The 17133-nt window shown below is 39.0% G+C and overlaps 1 protein-coding gene across 3 annotated transcripts; it reads right to left on the minus strand.

The window, feature by feature from the left end:
- Positions 1-1741: 1741 nt before the first annotated feature.
- On the minus strand, positions 1742-17117 carry LOC110161344 (regulator of G-protein signaling 5-like). 3 transcript variants are annotated; one of them, XM_020926075.2, is made up of 5 exons: positions 17026-17117; positions 10512-10610; positions 6217-6272; positions 3720-3886; positions 1742-2528 (listed from the first exon to the last, which is right to left on the minus strand). In XM_020926075.2, the coding sequence occupies exons 1-5, from the start codon at positions 17100-17102 to the stop codon at positions 2331-2333; spliced, it is 597 nt and encodes a 198-aa protein (XP_020781734.2). In that variant the 5' UTR covers positions 17103-17117; the 3' UTR covers positions 1742-2330. The 3 variants fall into 3 exon arrangements, with proteins under 3 accessions (XP_020781734.2, XP_020781733.2, XP_055020987.1); XM_020926074.2 differs by having other exon boundaries at positions 10404-10610; XM_055165012.1 differs by having other exon boundaries at positions 10401-10610.
- Between the last annotated feature and the right edge of the window lie 16 nt (positions 17118-17133).

Below are 17133 nucleotides of genomic sequence, written 5' to 3' on the forward strand. Positions count from 1 at the left end.
TGTCACTCTAGACTCAACGTTAGCCTTTATATGTTGTCATTAAAGGGTAAACTATTGGCAGCACTTCACTAGAAATGTATTTTTTAATTTTCATTGACCCATGAACTGTGTATCGTTTTAGGAGCTCCGTGATCGTCCGGTGAGGAGCTGATGCAGGGTCTGTTACTGCAGCCACATGGCCTTGGTTCAGCCTCATGTGACGTACGACATCCTCCATGAGCAGCATCACCGCCCGTAAACGTCTCTGTCTCTGCTGCTGAGCTGATTGTGTCTCCAGAAGAACCAGGCCCGTCGTGAGCAGGTGGGAGAAGGAGCCCTGCAGCTGGAGATTCGCTCCAGTTCTTCCGGGAACAATCTAAAAGGAGGAGGCAGCCAAAAAAAGAGTCTGAGGCCAAAGAGGAGTCAGCCCTGACACAAAAGGAGAGAGGGAGCGGGTCAGAGATTTCTGTCTTTGTTTGACCAGTTAGTGAAAATATGTTGGCCTTTCTTGTGCAAATTCTCACTTCTTCTCAAAGCATTTTATTTTGAAAGAACTGTATTTCTTATTTTCTCATTAAATTATATAACAATATAATCATCTTTATTTAGTTTTTCAAGTATTTCTTTATATCCATCCATTTTCTTCCACTTATCCAGGGCCGGGTCACGGGGGCAGCAGTCTAAGCAGGGACTCCCAGACTTCCTTCACCCCAGACACTTCCTCCAGCTCCTCCGGGGGGACCCCAAGGCGTTCCCAGGCCAGCCCAGAGACATAGTCCCTCCAGTGTGTCCTGGGTCTTCCCCGGCGCCTCCTCCCGGTGGGACATGCCCGGAACACCTCCCGAGGGACACGCCCAGGAGGCATCCGGAACAGATGCCCCAGTCACCTTAGCTGCTCCACTTGATGTGGAGGAGCAGCGGCTCTACTCCGAGCTCCTCCCGTGTGACTCAGCTCCTCTTCTTTATACTGTTTTTTAATATTTGTTCAGATTGTTCAATGTCAACTGACAAGATGCAGCAACATTCTGATTCAGACAGTGAAGATGTTATGTTTCCTTTGTTAAGGGAGAAGGGAAGGAACAATTAAAAAAACAAGATGTTTAAAGTTTAACCAAAAATGTGGATTTATTATTTTACAGTGTAGGGGGAAAAAAAAAAACTAAGAAAAGTAGTAGCAAAATAAAAGAATTTAAACAAAAATGAACTATGAAATTAAGGAGCCATAATTAAGTACAAGTCGACCAGTGGAACCAATAATAAACTACATATTACAGTTTTCTGAATGTTTTGCACTGTAATATGTAGTTTATTATTGGGTTCCACTGGTCGACTGTAACGGACTGACACACTTTGTGTTTGTTTGTGTGTGTGAGAAGTGAGATGCTGCTAATGAATTGCCTTATGGGATCAATAAAGTTTTCTGAATCTGATGCATCTACTGCACAACACATCCAGTTTATGAGGTTGTGGTGTATTTTACGTGTGGGTGATGTAGATTTCTGAGCTGAGCATTGGACAAAATCTTACAGCTAACATAAGGAGGGTTAGAATAGTGCGCAGGAAACATTGCTAAAATACTCAAGCATACATGGATCCCATCTTAAACCTCTTTGTGTTTTTAATGAGGGAACAATGTGGTAGAAAGCTCTAGAAAGTTGATTTCGCAGAATACCCCATCGTTAAAGAAACATCCTCTTACTTGGAAACCACAAGCGTGACAGGAGGTTGCGGAGTTTAGCTTTAACAAACATTACACCACGCATTGACAAATAAGAAAACTCATCTTTATTTCGAACAGTAAACATTTGTAACACTTAAAGCTTTCAGTCAAACTTACATCGACACTTTTGTAAATTCTGAACCAACACAGTTTTCAGTCATTTTTGTTCACGTGCGATATGACAATCCTCGACTTTTTCCAAACCATCTTAATGCAATGAGCGGTTTTCAGACACATTTTAGGACAATAATGAAAGATTTAAGAGTAGAAAGGATCTAAACCAGGACTATGATAAGACTGAGCTAGAACCAGTCTAACTCAAGTCTAAACTGGACTAAAACGGCGCTAATGTGACATGATGAACCTCAATTTGTGTGAATTTTGTCCTAAACCTAACAGCAGGTGTGCGGCAAACTCAAACAAGGTCTACACCTGGACTCATTCAGGTCTAAACCAGGACTAAACCAGGTCTAATCTTGGTCTAACCCAAGTCTAAACAAAGTTCCATCAAAATTTATGGCTCCTCCTTTTCCCCCCCAACTTAATGTACCAGGCTGTACTTGTCTTTCTGCCAATCCAAACCAAGTCAAATCCAGGTCTAAACCAGGACTCAATCAGGTCTAACCCAGGTCTACGCCAAGTCTAGATGTACCAGAGCGTGCGTGACCTTGGGGCCCAGGCTTTGGCACTTCTGGCTGTGGGTGTAGCGAGGCCAGGAGTCCTTCTCCATCAGAGCGTACACGTGTTTCTGAGCCTCTCGGAAACACGACGAGCTGGGTTTGTCCAGAGAAACCAGGATCTTCTCCCTGATCCAGTGGTCCACGTTCACCTGGAGATCACACACAAACAAGGAAGAGTTCGAGACGCGACCGGGTAAGGAATAAAACAGGAGAGGACGAAAACAGATCTAAAGAGGATTAAAACGGATCTAAAGAGGATTAAAGCTGATCTAAAGAGGATGAAAACAGATCTAAAGAGGATTAAAACGGATCTAAAGAGGATTAAAGCTGATCTAAAGAGGAATAAAACACATCTACATAGGACTAAAACACATCTAAATAGGACTAAAACCGGTCTAAAGAGGACTAAAACTGGACTAAAGAGAACTAAATCAGGTCTAAAGAGGACTAAAACTGGACTAAAGAGAACTAAATCAGGTCTAAAGAGGACTAAATCAGGTCTAAAGAGGAACTAAAATCAGGACTAAAGAGGACTAAATCAGGTCTAAAGAGGACTAAATCAGGTCTAAAGAGGACTAAAACTGGACTAAAGAGGAACTAAATCAGGTCTAAAGAGGACTAAAACTGGACTAAAGAGAACTAAATCAGGTCTAAAGAGGACTAAATCAGGTCTAAAGAGGACTAAAACTGGACTAAAGAGAACTAAATCAGGTCTAAAGAGGACTAAAACTGGACTAAAGAGAACTAAATCAGGTCTAAAGAGGACTAAATCAGGTCTAAAGAAGACTAAAACTGGACTAAAGAGAACTAAATCAGGTCTAAAGAAGACTAAATCAGGTCTAAAGAGGACTAAAACTGGACTAAAGAGAACTAAATCAGGTCTAAAGAGGACTAAATCAGGTCTAAAGAGGACTAAATCAGGTCTAAAGAGGACTAAAACTGGACTAAAGAGAACTAAATCAGGTCTAAAGAGGACTAAATCAGGTCTAAAGAGGACTAAATCAGGTCTAAAGAGGACTGAATCAGGTCTAAAGAAAATCAGGTCTAAAGAGGACTAAATCAGGTCTAAAGAGGACTAAAACAGGTCTAAATAAGATTAAAACAGGTCTAAAGAGGACTAAAACCAACCACCAACAATTACTGTTTTTACCACTGCTGCCCCACTGTGGCACCTGGAATTCCAAGTGGTCTCCCATCCAAATACTAACCAGGCCCAACCTGGCTTACCTCACGAGATCTGACCAAGATTTACAAACAATAAAATCACTCCCTACCAAAAACATCCACAGTGCACCTAAAAAAGTAAAAGTAAATCCGTCCTGAGAGCACAGAGTCCGTACCTCTCTCTTGGCCGTGGTCAGGAGGAACTCTTGGTAGATCTGCTGAGCTCTCCTCTGCAGCTCCTCCTCTGAGCTGATGGTCCTGAAGTCCTCACAGGCCAACCAGAAGTCCAGGTTCTCCTCGCTGTACTCCGACTGAAGGAACGAGCGGAACGAGCGCTGGTACTCTGCAAAACACAAGGCTTTTACTGTGGCAGAGTGGTTAGCCTGTCTCCTCCTCTCAGTGTGACTGCTGTATTTTTCAGACTGTAAATCACACTTTTTTCATGGTTTGGGTGTTTCCTGCGTTCTGACTGCAGCCTGAAGTGACCCAAATCCGATTTTTTGGCTTCTATGTTCCTGTATCTGATCTTTTAATGACAGTCTGAACGACACAGATCCGATTTTTTTCAAATGTGACCCAGGACACTTGGATATGTGCTCCTGAAACTGATACATATCTGATCTTTTGACATGTGACTTCAGTGTGAACGGCCAAAGTGCATTCATCCACCCACACGTTACCAACAAGACACAAACGTCACTATTCTGCGCTGAAGTCGGCGAAAATTGTTGATGAACTCCGTGTCACTGAAGCGAAGCACATCACCACTCACCACTCTTGGCTCCGTCTCCACATCCACACGTTCCTTTCAACGGACGTCGCTGCCGCTGTCCCACAAAACACCACGACCAAAAACCTCGTCCTTCTCCTTCTCAATCTCCTCCTTAAAACAAGTAAGTTGTTCATGTTCTGGCTCCGGTACGAGAGGAACTTTAAAATCTCCAGGTGCTCGATGCTGCGTCCATGTTTGGACAACTTCTGTAAACACAGAGACGCTCGCTGCGGTTGACGTCGTCGTGTCTCCAGTGTCACATGTGGGACACTTTCGGGCCGTTTAATGTTCACACTGGAGTCACATACAAGTCACATTTAATTGGAAATGTGAACGACCTCGTAAAAACATCGGATTTCACAAAAAAATCGGAATTGAGCGTTAAGCCCTGCAGCCTTATACTCCAGGGTGACTTATGTATGAATATTTTCACACTAACGGCCACGAGAGGCTCTAGTCTTGTGTGTCAGTTTCTGCTGCTCCTGTTCCTCCTGTATCACTGTCAACCTGTGACACCTGGAGGATGCACCATGAAACTTTCCTGAAAGTCACTGGATGGATGGACAAAGCCTGGACTTCAGTGACATCAAAACCATCCTGTCGGGATTCAGAAAGACCCGAATAATTCTAACTGAAACTGATGCTGAGTCTGACGACAGCGACACAGAAGAGGAAGCGTCGCTCTGTTTACCTCTGGAGGTCGAGGAGTTGCTCAGAAGTGACACCGAGGATGAAGAATTGAATGGATTTAGTGATTTGGAGTGAGATGGAGAGTTTGGTTAAACTTGTTCTGTTCTGTTGTTTATGTTATAGTTTATCTGAAGAACTGTTCATATGTGACGTTAACAGTCTGAATCCGTGTGTCATTTGTTCATCCATTTTTCAAAATAAAACCAAAAATAAGAAAACGAAAAATCAACTATTTTCTTCATTATTTGTCTCCAAAACCAAAATGAAAAAACGGAAAATGTTTCGTTTTTTTTCAGTTTTCGATTTTGTGTTTAAATGAAGAATGGAAAAAAATGAATAATGTTTCCCGTTTTCATGACTTTAACTGCGATGCCGGACTTTTGCGCCGCAAAACCAGGTCTAAACCAGGACTGAACCAGGACTAAACCAGTCTCAGTCCGGGTCTCAGTCCCAGTCTGGTCCCAGTCTAGTCCTGATCTCAGTCCCAGTCTAGTCCTGATTTTGGTCCCAGTCTAGTCCCAGTCTCAGTCCCGGTCTGGTCCCAGTCTCAGTCCTGATCACCCGACAGTCTACGCGAGCACTTCTTCAAACACTCAGTGCTGGTTCAGTCCTGGTTCAGTCCTGGTTCAGTCCTGGTCCTGGTTCAGTCCGGTTTCTGTCCGTATTTGGCACAAAAGTCCGATGTCGCAATTTAAGTCGGCCGTTACCTGTCGGCCGTTATCGAAAAACTGAAAAAACAAAGCATTATCCATTTTTTCATTTTGATTTTGGACACAAATAAAGAAGAAAATAGTTTTTTTTTTTAGTTTTTTTTTCTGTTTTCTTATTTTTGGTTTTATTTTGAAAAAAACTAATGAACGAATGACACATGCATCAGTCTGTTGTTCTCTGTTCTATTATTACTAGAACTTTCAAGATGAAATGTCGGTTCCTGGTCTCTGATTTTATAAAATAAATTTCCCCAAAAAGTGCGACTTACATATGTGTTTTTTCTTCTTCATTACACATTTTTTGTCTGGTGTGACTTATACTCCGGAGCGACTTATCGTCCGAAAAATAGGGTTTGTTGTGGTTTAGACTCCTGATCTCTGTGAGTGGAGCGTGCGTGTTCTCCCTGTGCTCCTGTGGCAGAGTGGTTATCCTGTCTCCTCCCCTCAGTGAGGAGGTTGTGGGTTGGATTCCCTAGGATAAACTCTAAAACGTTTTCTTACCTTTGTCTTGCAGAAGTTGCTCCAAAGACGGTTGGAGGGTACAGTCAGGCTTCAAACTGCAAAAAAATACAATAAAATAAACATTTTAATATTGGTACAAGCAATAACATGAATTAAAACATAAACTTAACTTAATAAATAGTAATAATAATAATATTTCTTGTTGTTGTGGGTTTAAAAGCAGCTGTGACTAGAACTATTTGGAGAAGGAGGAAGTTTGAGAAGTCTAGAATTGCACTGGTTTCCTGCTTTTTATTTTTAAACATGTGAGTGTTCGAAAACTTTTGACCGATATTGTACTTGGAAAAGGGTGGAGAGCTGCTGGATTATATAAATGCTTACGTACATTTTTAATTTTGCTTATTTAAAGGGAGAATGCGTTTAAGTAAATATGACAAAATCAGCCCAGTTTTTTTTTTTTTTTTTTTATTTTGCACATATAACATGACAATAAAAAGAAACACACTAGATCAGGCATGTCCAAACTACGGCCCGGGGGCCAAATGCGGCCCTCAGACAAATTTTTCTTGGCCCTCAGACTTCCAGGTGAATTGCCCCAAATTACCTTGCATCAATTAAAATAAAATATTTTTTTACTGCAAGTTGTTGGAAAATCTACCTTGATAAAGCTCATATTTAATATTTAGTTTGTGGTTTTAAGGATCTTAACGTGAATAAAGTCTGATAGTTCATTCTAACGTGTTAAACATGCAGATATTTCAATTATTCACTGTACTGAGCATCAGTCTGTGGCCCTCGATCAACCCTCTGCTTCATCTGTGTTTAGATATGTGGCCCTTGATGAAAAAAGTTTGGACACCCCTGCACTAGATGAAAAGTAGGTGCTGGAAGAGGCAAAAAACCCAATAGGGCGAAATATTAAAGCCTCCACCTTATGAATACATTAAAACTTTTACAGTATCATTGTGCATAAAAATGTATATATATATAAATATTACATTTAACCACCATGCATTAAACCAGGGGTGTCAAACTCATTTTGGTCCGGGGGCCGTATCCAACCGACTTTGATCTCAAAGGGGTCGGATCAGAAAACTCATGTCATATAAACCCCAAAAATAACAATAAGTTCAAATATTTGTGCAGAGAAACACAAATCTATTACAGAAATCTTTTTAAATTTTTGAACTCTTTCCTTTACAAAATATTGTAATATTATGAACAACCTGAAACTTTAAGAAAAATGCAGTTTCAACATTTTAACATGAACTTGTATGTAAATAGGAATAAGTCAATTTTTTTTTTTAAATCCTGCGCTCGGCTCCACTTTTCTTATTTTTGTCATTTTTCTGATGAGGGTGTCACGGTCAACAGTCAAAACGATCGTCCTTTAAGAGCGTTTGGAAAGAGACAAGTCTTCATTTGTGCTGCTCTGGTGGGAGGGGCCACGTACAGAGACGCTGGAGACGCTGCTGTGATAAACACCACAGAAAATTAACAATATTTTAATAGAAAATATAATTAAAATATTTTAGTAGAAAATCAGCCGAGGGCCAGATTAAAGGTCTTGGAGGGCCGGATCTAGCCCCCGGGCCGCATGTTTGACACCTGTGCATTAAATTCTTTTGATTCAAACATGGATTAAAACACAATAAAAAATCCACAATTGAAAGATTATCAAACATTAGCATAAAATATCAAACATTTCCTCAAACTCTTTTTAAGCAACGCCTCTGATCTGTCGTCACTAACCAGACGTGAAACCTGCTCCAGAATTTACAAACTCTGTATCGAAGCAAAACTGAGCTCTTGATGTGACAAATTTTGGAACACGAAAATTATGAATTTGACGAGTTTTGTATCTATGAATCTCTGCATTAGTTTTAAAATAAAATGTGAAATGTTCGGGGATCGTTGTTGAATTGTAAAGAATTTTATACATAAAAATAAAAATTTGATAAATATTAATCCCATAAATATTAAGAATGTTAAGTTTAGTAAATAAATGAGCAGACGATGTTAGTGGCATAGAATGAGTTGCAATTCGAACAAAACGTTTCTATGTGTCGTCCCTGGAAACGGCATTTACGCTGTTCACACGTTCACTAAAGTACACACAGTACACACGTTACAACCAGTACTGTGTGTACTGTGTGTACTGTGTGTACTGTGTGTACTGTGTGTACTGTGTGTACTCTGAGGTTCAGTGACCGCAGACCTGGTTCCTCCTGAGTCTGGTTTGATTTTCATTTTTAAAGTGTGAGAATTTCCCTGAGAGCAGAAGATCAGGACAAAACAAGGACTAAACCAGGTCTGAACCAGGACTGAACAAGGACTAAACCAGGTCTAAACCAGGACTGAACCAGGACAAAACAAGGACTAAACCAAGACTAAACCAGGACTAAACCAGGACTGAACCAGGACTGAACCAAGTCTAAACAAGGACTGAACCAGGACTAAACCAGGTCTAAACCAGGACTGAACCAGGACAAAACAAGGACTAAACCAAGGACTAAACCAGGACTAAACCAGGACTGAACCAGGACTGAACCAAGTCTAAACAAGGACTGAACCAGGACTAAACCAGGTCTAAACCAGGACTGAACCAGGACAAAACAAGGACTAAACCAGGACTGAACCAAGTCTAAACAAGGACTGAACCAGGACTAAACAAGGACTGAACCAAGACTAAACCAGGACTAAACCTGGACTGAACCAGGACTAAACAAGGACTGAACCAAGACTAAACCAGGGCTAAACCAGGACTAAACCAGGGCTGAACAAGGTCTAAACCAGGACTAAAACAGGTCTAAACCAGGACTGAACAAGGATTAAACCAGGTCTAAACCAGAATTGAACCAGGACTGAACAAGGACTAAACCAGGACTAAACCAGGACTAAACCAGGTCTAAACCAGGACTAAACCAGGTCTAAACCAGGACTAAAAACCAGGACTGAACCAGGACTAAAGACTAAACCAGGACTAAACCAGATCTAAACCAGGTCTGAACCAGGACTAAACCAAGACTAAACCAGGACTAAACCAGGGCTAAACCAGGTCTAAACCAGGACTGAACCAGGGACTAAACCAGGACTAAACAAGACTAAACCACTAAACTAAACCAGGACTAAACCAGGACTAAACCAGGACTAAACAGGACTAAACCAGGTCTAAACCAGGACTGAACACTAAACCAGGACTAAACAGGACTAAACCAGACTAAACCAGGACTAAACCAGGACTAAAACCAGGTCTAAACCAGGACTTAAACCAGAACCAAAACCAGGTCTACTAAACCAGGACTAAACCAGGATTAAACCAGGCTAAACCAGGACTAAACCAGGAACCAGGACTAAACCAGGACTACTCTTGGACTTGAGAGCGAGAGAGAGACAGAGAGAGAACCCAAAGCCCGTGGAGCAGGGTGTCCGCACAGAGCGATCAGGCGACGACTGACACCGATCCTTTCGCCTGCGGTCACCGACAGCCTACGCGGGCACACCTCCGGGCCCGTGCCGACACTCAGTCCTGGTTTAGACCTGGTTTAGACCTGGTTGAGACCTGGTTTAGTCCTGGTCCCTCATGTCTCAGGTCACTACAGGACAGTAGTGCAGACATCATGAGCCTGTGCAGGTTGTTTTCACCAGTGCCAGTAGCTCCGGTTTGACATTTAAGTTGCTATTTTATATTTCTTATTTTGTATTATTTGTTATATTATACGTCAAACCGGAATCAAAACCAAACGAAATCAAAACCAAGCAATAATTTGGCACATTGCGTAAGACTTAAATTGTCTGACAAGCAACAGATTTAACATAAGGTGACCAGATGTCTCTATTTACCCGGGACAGTCCAAGTTTAGAGCCAAAACCAGCGATTTGTCCCAGTTTTAAACAAAAAATGTCCCGATTTTTGACCAATTTGATCAGTAAAGAGAGGCATATATTGACATTTGTTTAGGTAAAATACGGAAAAGCCGCTTGAAAACGACGACAAAATGTGACTATACCGACTCAAATGTATAAGAAATTTCCTTAATTACGCACTCGTTTCACTATTTTATTATTAACAACCACCAAAAAAAACCTCGCAATGCCCCATTTTTTTTTATTTTGAAATTCTGCTCACTCTAGATTTAAAGACTTGACAAACAGACAAAGAAAAACTAAACCAGACATAAAAAGTTTTACAATTAAACAGATAAAAAAGTGATTTTACACACTACCGTTTTGTCTTGTCCAGAGTTGCCTCACACCAAAAAACCCCGCCGCCGTTATCGACATCTGCACGATTATTATCAGGATTATCGCGAGGATCACACGCGAGCACTGACCTGTGACTTTTCCAGCGCGTTTCATGGTTCATTTTGCGCACCATAACGCACCGCACCGCCTCATCTTTGTGCGCTCTTCTGCTCAGGATGAAGTCCAACCTGCCACGGAACAAACACAACTTTACTGAAGAGGAAGAGGAGAAAAGAAAAGAGGAAGTCGGCTCACCAGGAAGAGGAAGGAAAGGCGAGGACACGGCCGTACACTTTTACACAGAAAGAAATTAAAAAAGGGCTTTGTGAAGTTTTAGACGACGTGTTCTACAAATGACTACAGAAAGATATGGACTCTGTTTGTTGCCGTGAACACAAATTAAAAGGCAATTTATTTAAAAAAAAGAGAGAATACACTGAAATCTAGATGAAGAAACCAAGGAAATTTTCTCAGTTTGACCAGATTTTGTCAGAGTTACTGTCGCCAACACAAAAAAAAGTCGTCATCCGCATGTTTCCAAACGTCTTCTGGTTTTGTGCAAAAAAAAAAAGCCAGAAAATGAACTGATTAAAGGGTTAAAATGGACATATAATGGCATATTTGTGATTCTAAAACTATCAAAGACATAAGAGATTATTTTAAGAGAAAATTACGATGAAAAAACTCCAGTCCCACGTTGATTCACTGCAGTGACATCAGGCTGGGGGTGTTCTACATGTAGGGATGTAACAATCACAGAAATATCATGACAATGTAATAATAAAATAATAATAAAAAACATAAAAATAATATTGTGGACTGTCACAATCTATCATAATTTTTTTATTTTATTTTTTGCTTAAATTAATAGTTTTGGTGCAGCAATAGAAAATAAAAAATAAAATAAAAACTGAAGTACATATACCATGATCGATGGAAGCCCATTTCCGCCAGTAAATAAAAATATTAAAGCCTCACAGAAAGTCATAATTATGAGTTTATAAGTCATAATTCACGAGCGAGGACCACACCAACAACGACATAGTTCGAAGAAGCAGGAACAGGAAAACCTAAAATCCGCCATATCAGACCCACTGTAAAAGGAACAACCACATTATGGATCGGGACGGGGCTCGGGATCATTGGATCGGAAAACAACAAGTTCAAACGCTGGATCAAGGAGGACGGTGAAATCAGGAAACGAGGCACGGACAGCGTTAACCGTGATGACGGAGCGTTCCTCCTTTCACACACCTGGGACACCCTCCTCCAGAGACACCGGGCGACGGGAGGCGTGGTCAGTCTGAGCGACCTGCAGGTCCATCAGGTCTGACCTACAGGAAGTAACAACAGCTGATACACGACACGTCACCACCAACACCGAGGACAGTTCTGAAGATGACTCGCAGCAGCAGCCGAAACATGTCAACAAGGTAAACACACTTTACTGCATTGTCTTTAAAAAGAACCTAAGAAGTTATAGTGCGAAGAAGTTTATTGATAATGTACGGAGCGGGACAGAGATGACTGGGCTGAGACTCTGGGTGGGGGCTTCGTCTCAATCTACAATTATCCCAGCCGGAACAGGACCCCCCTTGAACGGGTCTTACGATTGAAAGACAAAATAGACGATGGCGAGGGCGGGGTCGAGTTCGCCGAGACCAACTGGGATGATGGAAAAGGCTGCTACGTATTGGCTTCTAAAATGAATTAGAAATGAAGGAAATTCGAGGCGAGGTGGAGGTGAGTTGTGGTTCGCTGGTGAGAGGAGAGGGCGGCTGAGGCGTCGACCTGCTCCTGAATCTCTCTTAAAGGTTGTATGGAGGATTTTTTTTTTGTTTCAAATTGTCAATGAAAGTTTAAAATACCATTACAGAGACGCAGCAGCCTTGTAATTACGATGACCAAAAAAAAAAAAAGAATGAAAATTTATCAACTGTGGACGTGTTGAGGCCAGATAAACATCAGCCAATAGAAAACGAGGCTGCCTCTTTACCTATTGGCTGTCAGGTCATCAATCAAACTCCCTACGTTTCTAGTGTAATTGACTCGTCGGGATGCAGGGATCACGTGGTTTATGCAGCGGTTCTTAGAGGCTTTTTCAAACTGTCACTTCCTCACAAAGTTTGTTGCGATGGCGGACGAGAATCCACGACCAGTTCGCCGCAAAAGAAAGTCGGTTCTTGAGGTCGCTGAAAGAAGAAGAGAAGGGGAAAAGGAGCGAAGACAAACTGAGGTGATTCTTGGAGATTCCTTCCAGCGATTGCGCGAGTGAAGCGGACGAAGGGTCTAAAAACTCGCATGCACAACATTTGTAAAAGAACTGTCGCTGTATTTCTCTTCCCTTAAAAAAATCCTCTATACAACCTTTAATCGTATTAACGACATTTATGACTTTTCTAGCAAGTCCTCACACAGGTGCAAATGTAAGGAATAGTAAAAGAAAAGTGAAAAAATACACAGCACACCCAAAGAGCCAAAAATATCTGACATATGCTGTGGTCCAAGGTAGGGACGGGCATTCGATGAAATTTTCTTAATCGATCGTCGGAAGAATTAACGATCAATTATCGATTAATCATTAACGTTTTTATATTAAAATGATCATCATTATTATTACTATCTGCACTACTAATCTGCATAAATAAATTCAACTTTACGACATATAAACCGTAACGATTCTAGAGCCACATCAGCCCGTTTGACATTATAATGTGTTTAATTCAGTTTTGTTCAAATCTCACAGAAACAAAACTTAAAACCACATCGCTAATTTGCATAAACTCAGCGAAGATAAAACTCCAGCTCTTGTGTCGCTGATGTGGTTCAACTTCTGTTGGATTAAAAGACATGACTCAGGTGAATACAGGTTAGTGTGACCAGATTTGCGTTTGTCAAAACCAGGACAGCGTACGGGGGGAGGGAGGCGGGGCCTCGTCATCCACATTGAGCGACTCTCACCTGGTAAAACTTTTTCCCACTGGACACAGAAACATATGTGCTGCTTTATACACTGTGCACATGGACTCACACTTGTCCCAACGCAACGGAAAGTGTGGAATTTCTTGTACAAATCATCGTTAAATCCACATTTGTGCTTCGGTTCGTTACAGACTGACCCACTGTTTGTGTCTCGCTCCTTCTGATGCAGAGACACATGTACACACCTGTTTGGTCACGACACACACAGCAACCTACATTCAGTTTGTCAATTAAAATGAACGTAATCGATGAAATTCTTAATGATCAATTATCGATTAACCGACTAATCATGCCCATCCCTTGTCCAAGGCAAGAAAAATATATGACGGCTTTTTTTGCCAAAACGTTATTTATTTATTTATTTTTAAAAAAGCTTTTGAACATCAGCTGTCTGTTTGTGCAGTGCAATTTATTTATTTATTTATTTTATTTTTTTCTTTCGTGAAGGTACTGTACTAGCCATTATCTAAGCCCGGTGTGTCATGACCCATTTTGCTCTAAATTTTAACTTTAGCAGCAGCGAGAATCAACTCTACACAACAAAGGAATCCAACAAACATGGATAGAAAACATCTTTGTCTTTGTTAGTCTTTGTTCATGTTTAATTAAAGCTAAATAAGGTGCAGTTATTATTGTTACCAAACGTTCAACCATAAAACGTTCTGTACACATGATGTCACTTTTCCACGTGTACTGCTGAGTTTTTTTTAAATCCAAAACAAACACCTCCAGCTTTAAGAACATCTCCGTCCAAACCACAAAGGCCTGAACCTGATTGAACTTGATTGAGAGTTTATCATCTTGCATAACGAACTCTGATTATATAAACATTTGAACATTTAATTTGCCAAGCGGAACACGGATGAGAAAAGTAATATTTGCATAAACTGTAGTACTAGTAAAAGTACTGACTCAGCAACAGCTCAGGTAAACAAAGTCTGTACTACTCACATACTCGAGTAAACTTTTAGAGATTTATGAAACTATTACATTAAATAACTCAAAGCTTTTGTCACTTGTAGTAGTAGTAGTAGTAGTAGTAGTAGTGTTAGAAAAATACTCTTAGAAGTACTTTTCTTCTTACTTATTAACTTAAATTAAACAGTACAGAAGTTACGTTTACTTGAGTAACTTTTTAAAGAATTTGTACTTTTTCGAGTGGTTTTCTAGCAGCAAACTTTTACTTCTACTTGAGTAATATTTTTATTGAAGTAACAGTACTCTTACTTGAGTAAAAGTTGTGGTTTTTCTTTCCCCTCTGAGTAAATCTAAAGTGACAAAAGCTTCATGTGACAAAATTAAATAATAGAACTCACTCAAGTTACTCTTACTACAAATACTTAATACTTTTTGTTTTTCTTAAGCAGATTATTTTTAAGTAAAGTTACTCTTACTTAAGTACAATTCAACCTTCGCTTATAAACACTGGTTGCTTCAAATAAAATTACCCAAGTAGAAAACAAAGTTCAATGTCAGAAAAATATTCTTAAAAGTACTTTTCTTCAATAACTTACTTGTAACTTGATTGAGTAATATTTTTTATTGAAGTAACAGTACTCTTACTATTTTTATAGAAGTAAAAGTACTCTCACTTGAGTAAAAGTTGTGGTCCCTGAGAAAAACTTTATGTAAACAAAACAAGCTGATAGTTACTCTTACTTTAGTAGCTGTTTCCCTAAATACTTACAGAATTACAGAAGTGGGTAGTGCTTAATTAGATTTACTCAATCTTAGAGTACTTTTCTAACAGTATATGTTTACTTCTACTTGAGTAATGTTTTTATTGAAGTAAAAGTACTCTCACTTGAGTAAAAGTTGTGGTTCTTGTGAAAAACTTGATGTTGACAATATGAAATGATATAAATCAGATGTTACGTCCTGACAGTTACTCTAAAGTTACTTTTACTTAATAGTTTTTAAACTCTTATTTAAATAATTTGTTAAGTAGATTATTTTTAAGTAAAGATACTCGTACATAAGTACAATTCACCTTCACTTATCAACACTGATGGGTAAAATAAAATGATCCAATTAGAAAACAAAGTAAAACAAAGTACAGTGTTAGAAAAATACTCTTAAAAGTACTTTTCTTCAATAACTTACTTGTAACTTATTTGTAAACAATACTCAAGTAAACTAAGTACAGAAGTGGGTAGTACTCAGTTAGATTTACTCAGTTAGATTTACTTGACTTAACTACTTTTCAGAGTACTTTTCTAACAGCATACTTTTACTTTAAGTAATTTGTTTCATTTAAAGTAAAGTAACTCTTACTTGAGTACATTTTTTTGGCTACTCTAACCGCTTAAGTATGAGTAGTGTAAGTACTATACGAAGTTCAATTTGTACTCAAGTAAACGAAGTACAGAAGTGGGTAGTGCTCAATTAGATTTATGCAACTACTTTTCTAACAGCAAACTTTTACTTCTACTTGAGTAATGTTTGTATTGAAGTAAGTTTTTTTTTTTTTAAACTACTTTTTAAGTTATTTCTTAAGCAGGCTATTTTGAAGTAAAGTAACTCTTACTTGAGTACAATTTTTGGCTACTCTGATGACATTCGCTTATAATTTATTGAGTAGTGTTACTTAAAATATTACACATAAAAAGTACAGTATTAGAAAAATACTTTTACAAGTACTTTTCTTCAATACCTTACTTGTAACTTATTAGTAAACAGTACTCAAGTAAATGAAGTACAAAAGTGGGTGGCGCGCAATTAGATTTACTCAACTACTTTTCTAACAGCATACTTTTACTTCTACTTGAGTAATGTTTTTATTGAAGTAAAAGTACTCTCACTTGAGTAAAAGTTGTGGTTCCTGAGGAAAACTTTACGTTGACACTAGCAGTTTCTTTTTTACTATTTTGAAGTAAAATAACTTGTACTTGAGTAAAATTTTTGGCTACTCTGACCACCTTCGCTTAGAAATATGAGTAATGTTTCTTCAAATATTATGCAGAAAAAGTAAAGTGTTAGAAAAATACTATAATAATAGAAGTACAATTTGTTCACTTACACGTAACTTACTAGTAAACAGTACTTAAATAAACTAAGTACAGAAGTTATTACTACAGTTATTACTTGCTAAGTACTTTTTACTAGAAGTACAGTTTGTTCACTTACACGTAACTTATTAGTAAAGAGTACTCAAGTAAACAAAGTACAGATGTGGGTGGCGTGCAATTAGATTTACTCAACTACTTTTCTAACAGCATACTTTTACTTCTACTTGAGTAATGTTTTTATTGAAGTAAAAGTACTCTCACTTAAGTAAAAGTTGTGGTTCCTGAGAAAAACTTTATGTTGACAATAAGAAATTAATTAAGTTAATATAAATCATTTGTTTTACTATTTTTAAGCATTTTGAAGTAAAGTAACTCTTACTTGAGTACAATTTTTTGCTACTCTGACCACCTTTGTTTATAAGTTTGAGTAATGTTACTTCAAATATTATTTAAGAAAAGTACAGTGTTAGAAGAATACTATTAAAAGTGCATTTTTTTCACTTACACGTAACTTATTAGTCAAAAGTTCTCAAGTAAACAAAGAAACTAGATTTGAAGACATAGAATAAACCAAAATGTTGATATTATTTGTTCCGTTGTGTAATATTCTCACCGTTTCGGCCTCTTGGCTCCACTGATCAGATCCTTAATGTCGTAAAACCTGATTTTTGAGAACAACATTTTGGGCATGTTTCCATCCTCGGGCCTCTACGCTGAAGTA

Source organism: Boleophthalmus pectinirostris, unplaced genomic scaffold, assembly GCF_026225935.1.
Source record: "Boleophthalmus pectinirostris isolate CB_2022bp ecotype Guang Dong unplaced genomic scaffold, ASM2622593v1 HiC_scaffold_7, whole genome shotgun sequence".
NCBI lineage: Eukaryota > Metazoa > Chordata > Actinopteri > Gobiiformes > Gobiidae > Boleophthalmus > Boleophthalmus pectinirostris.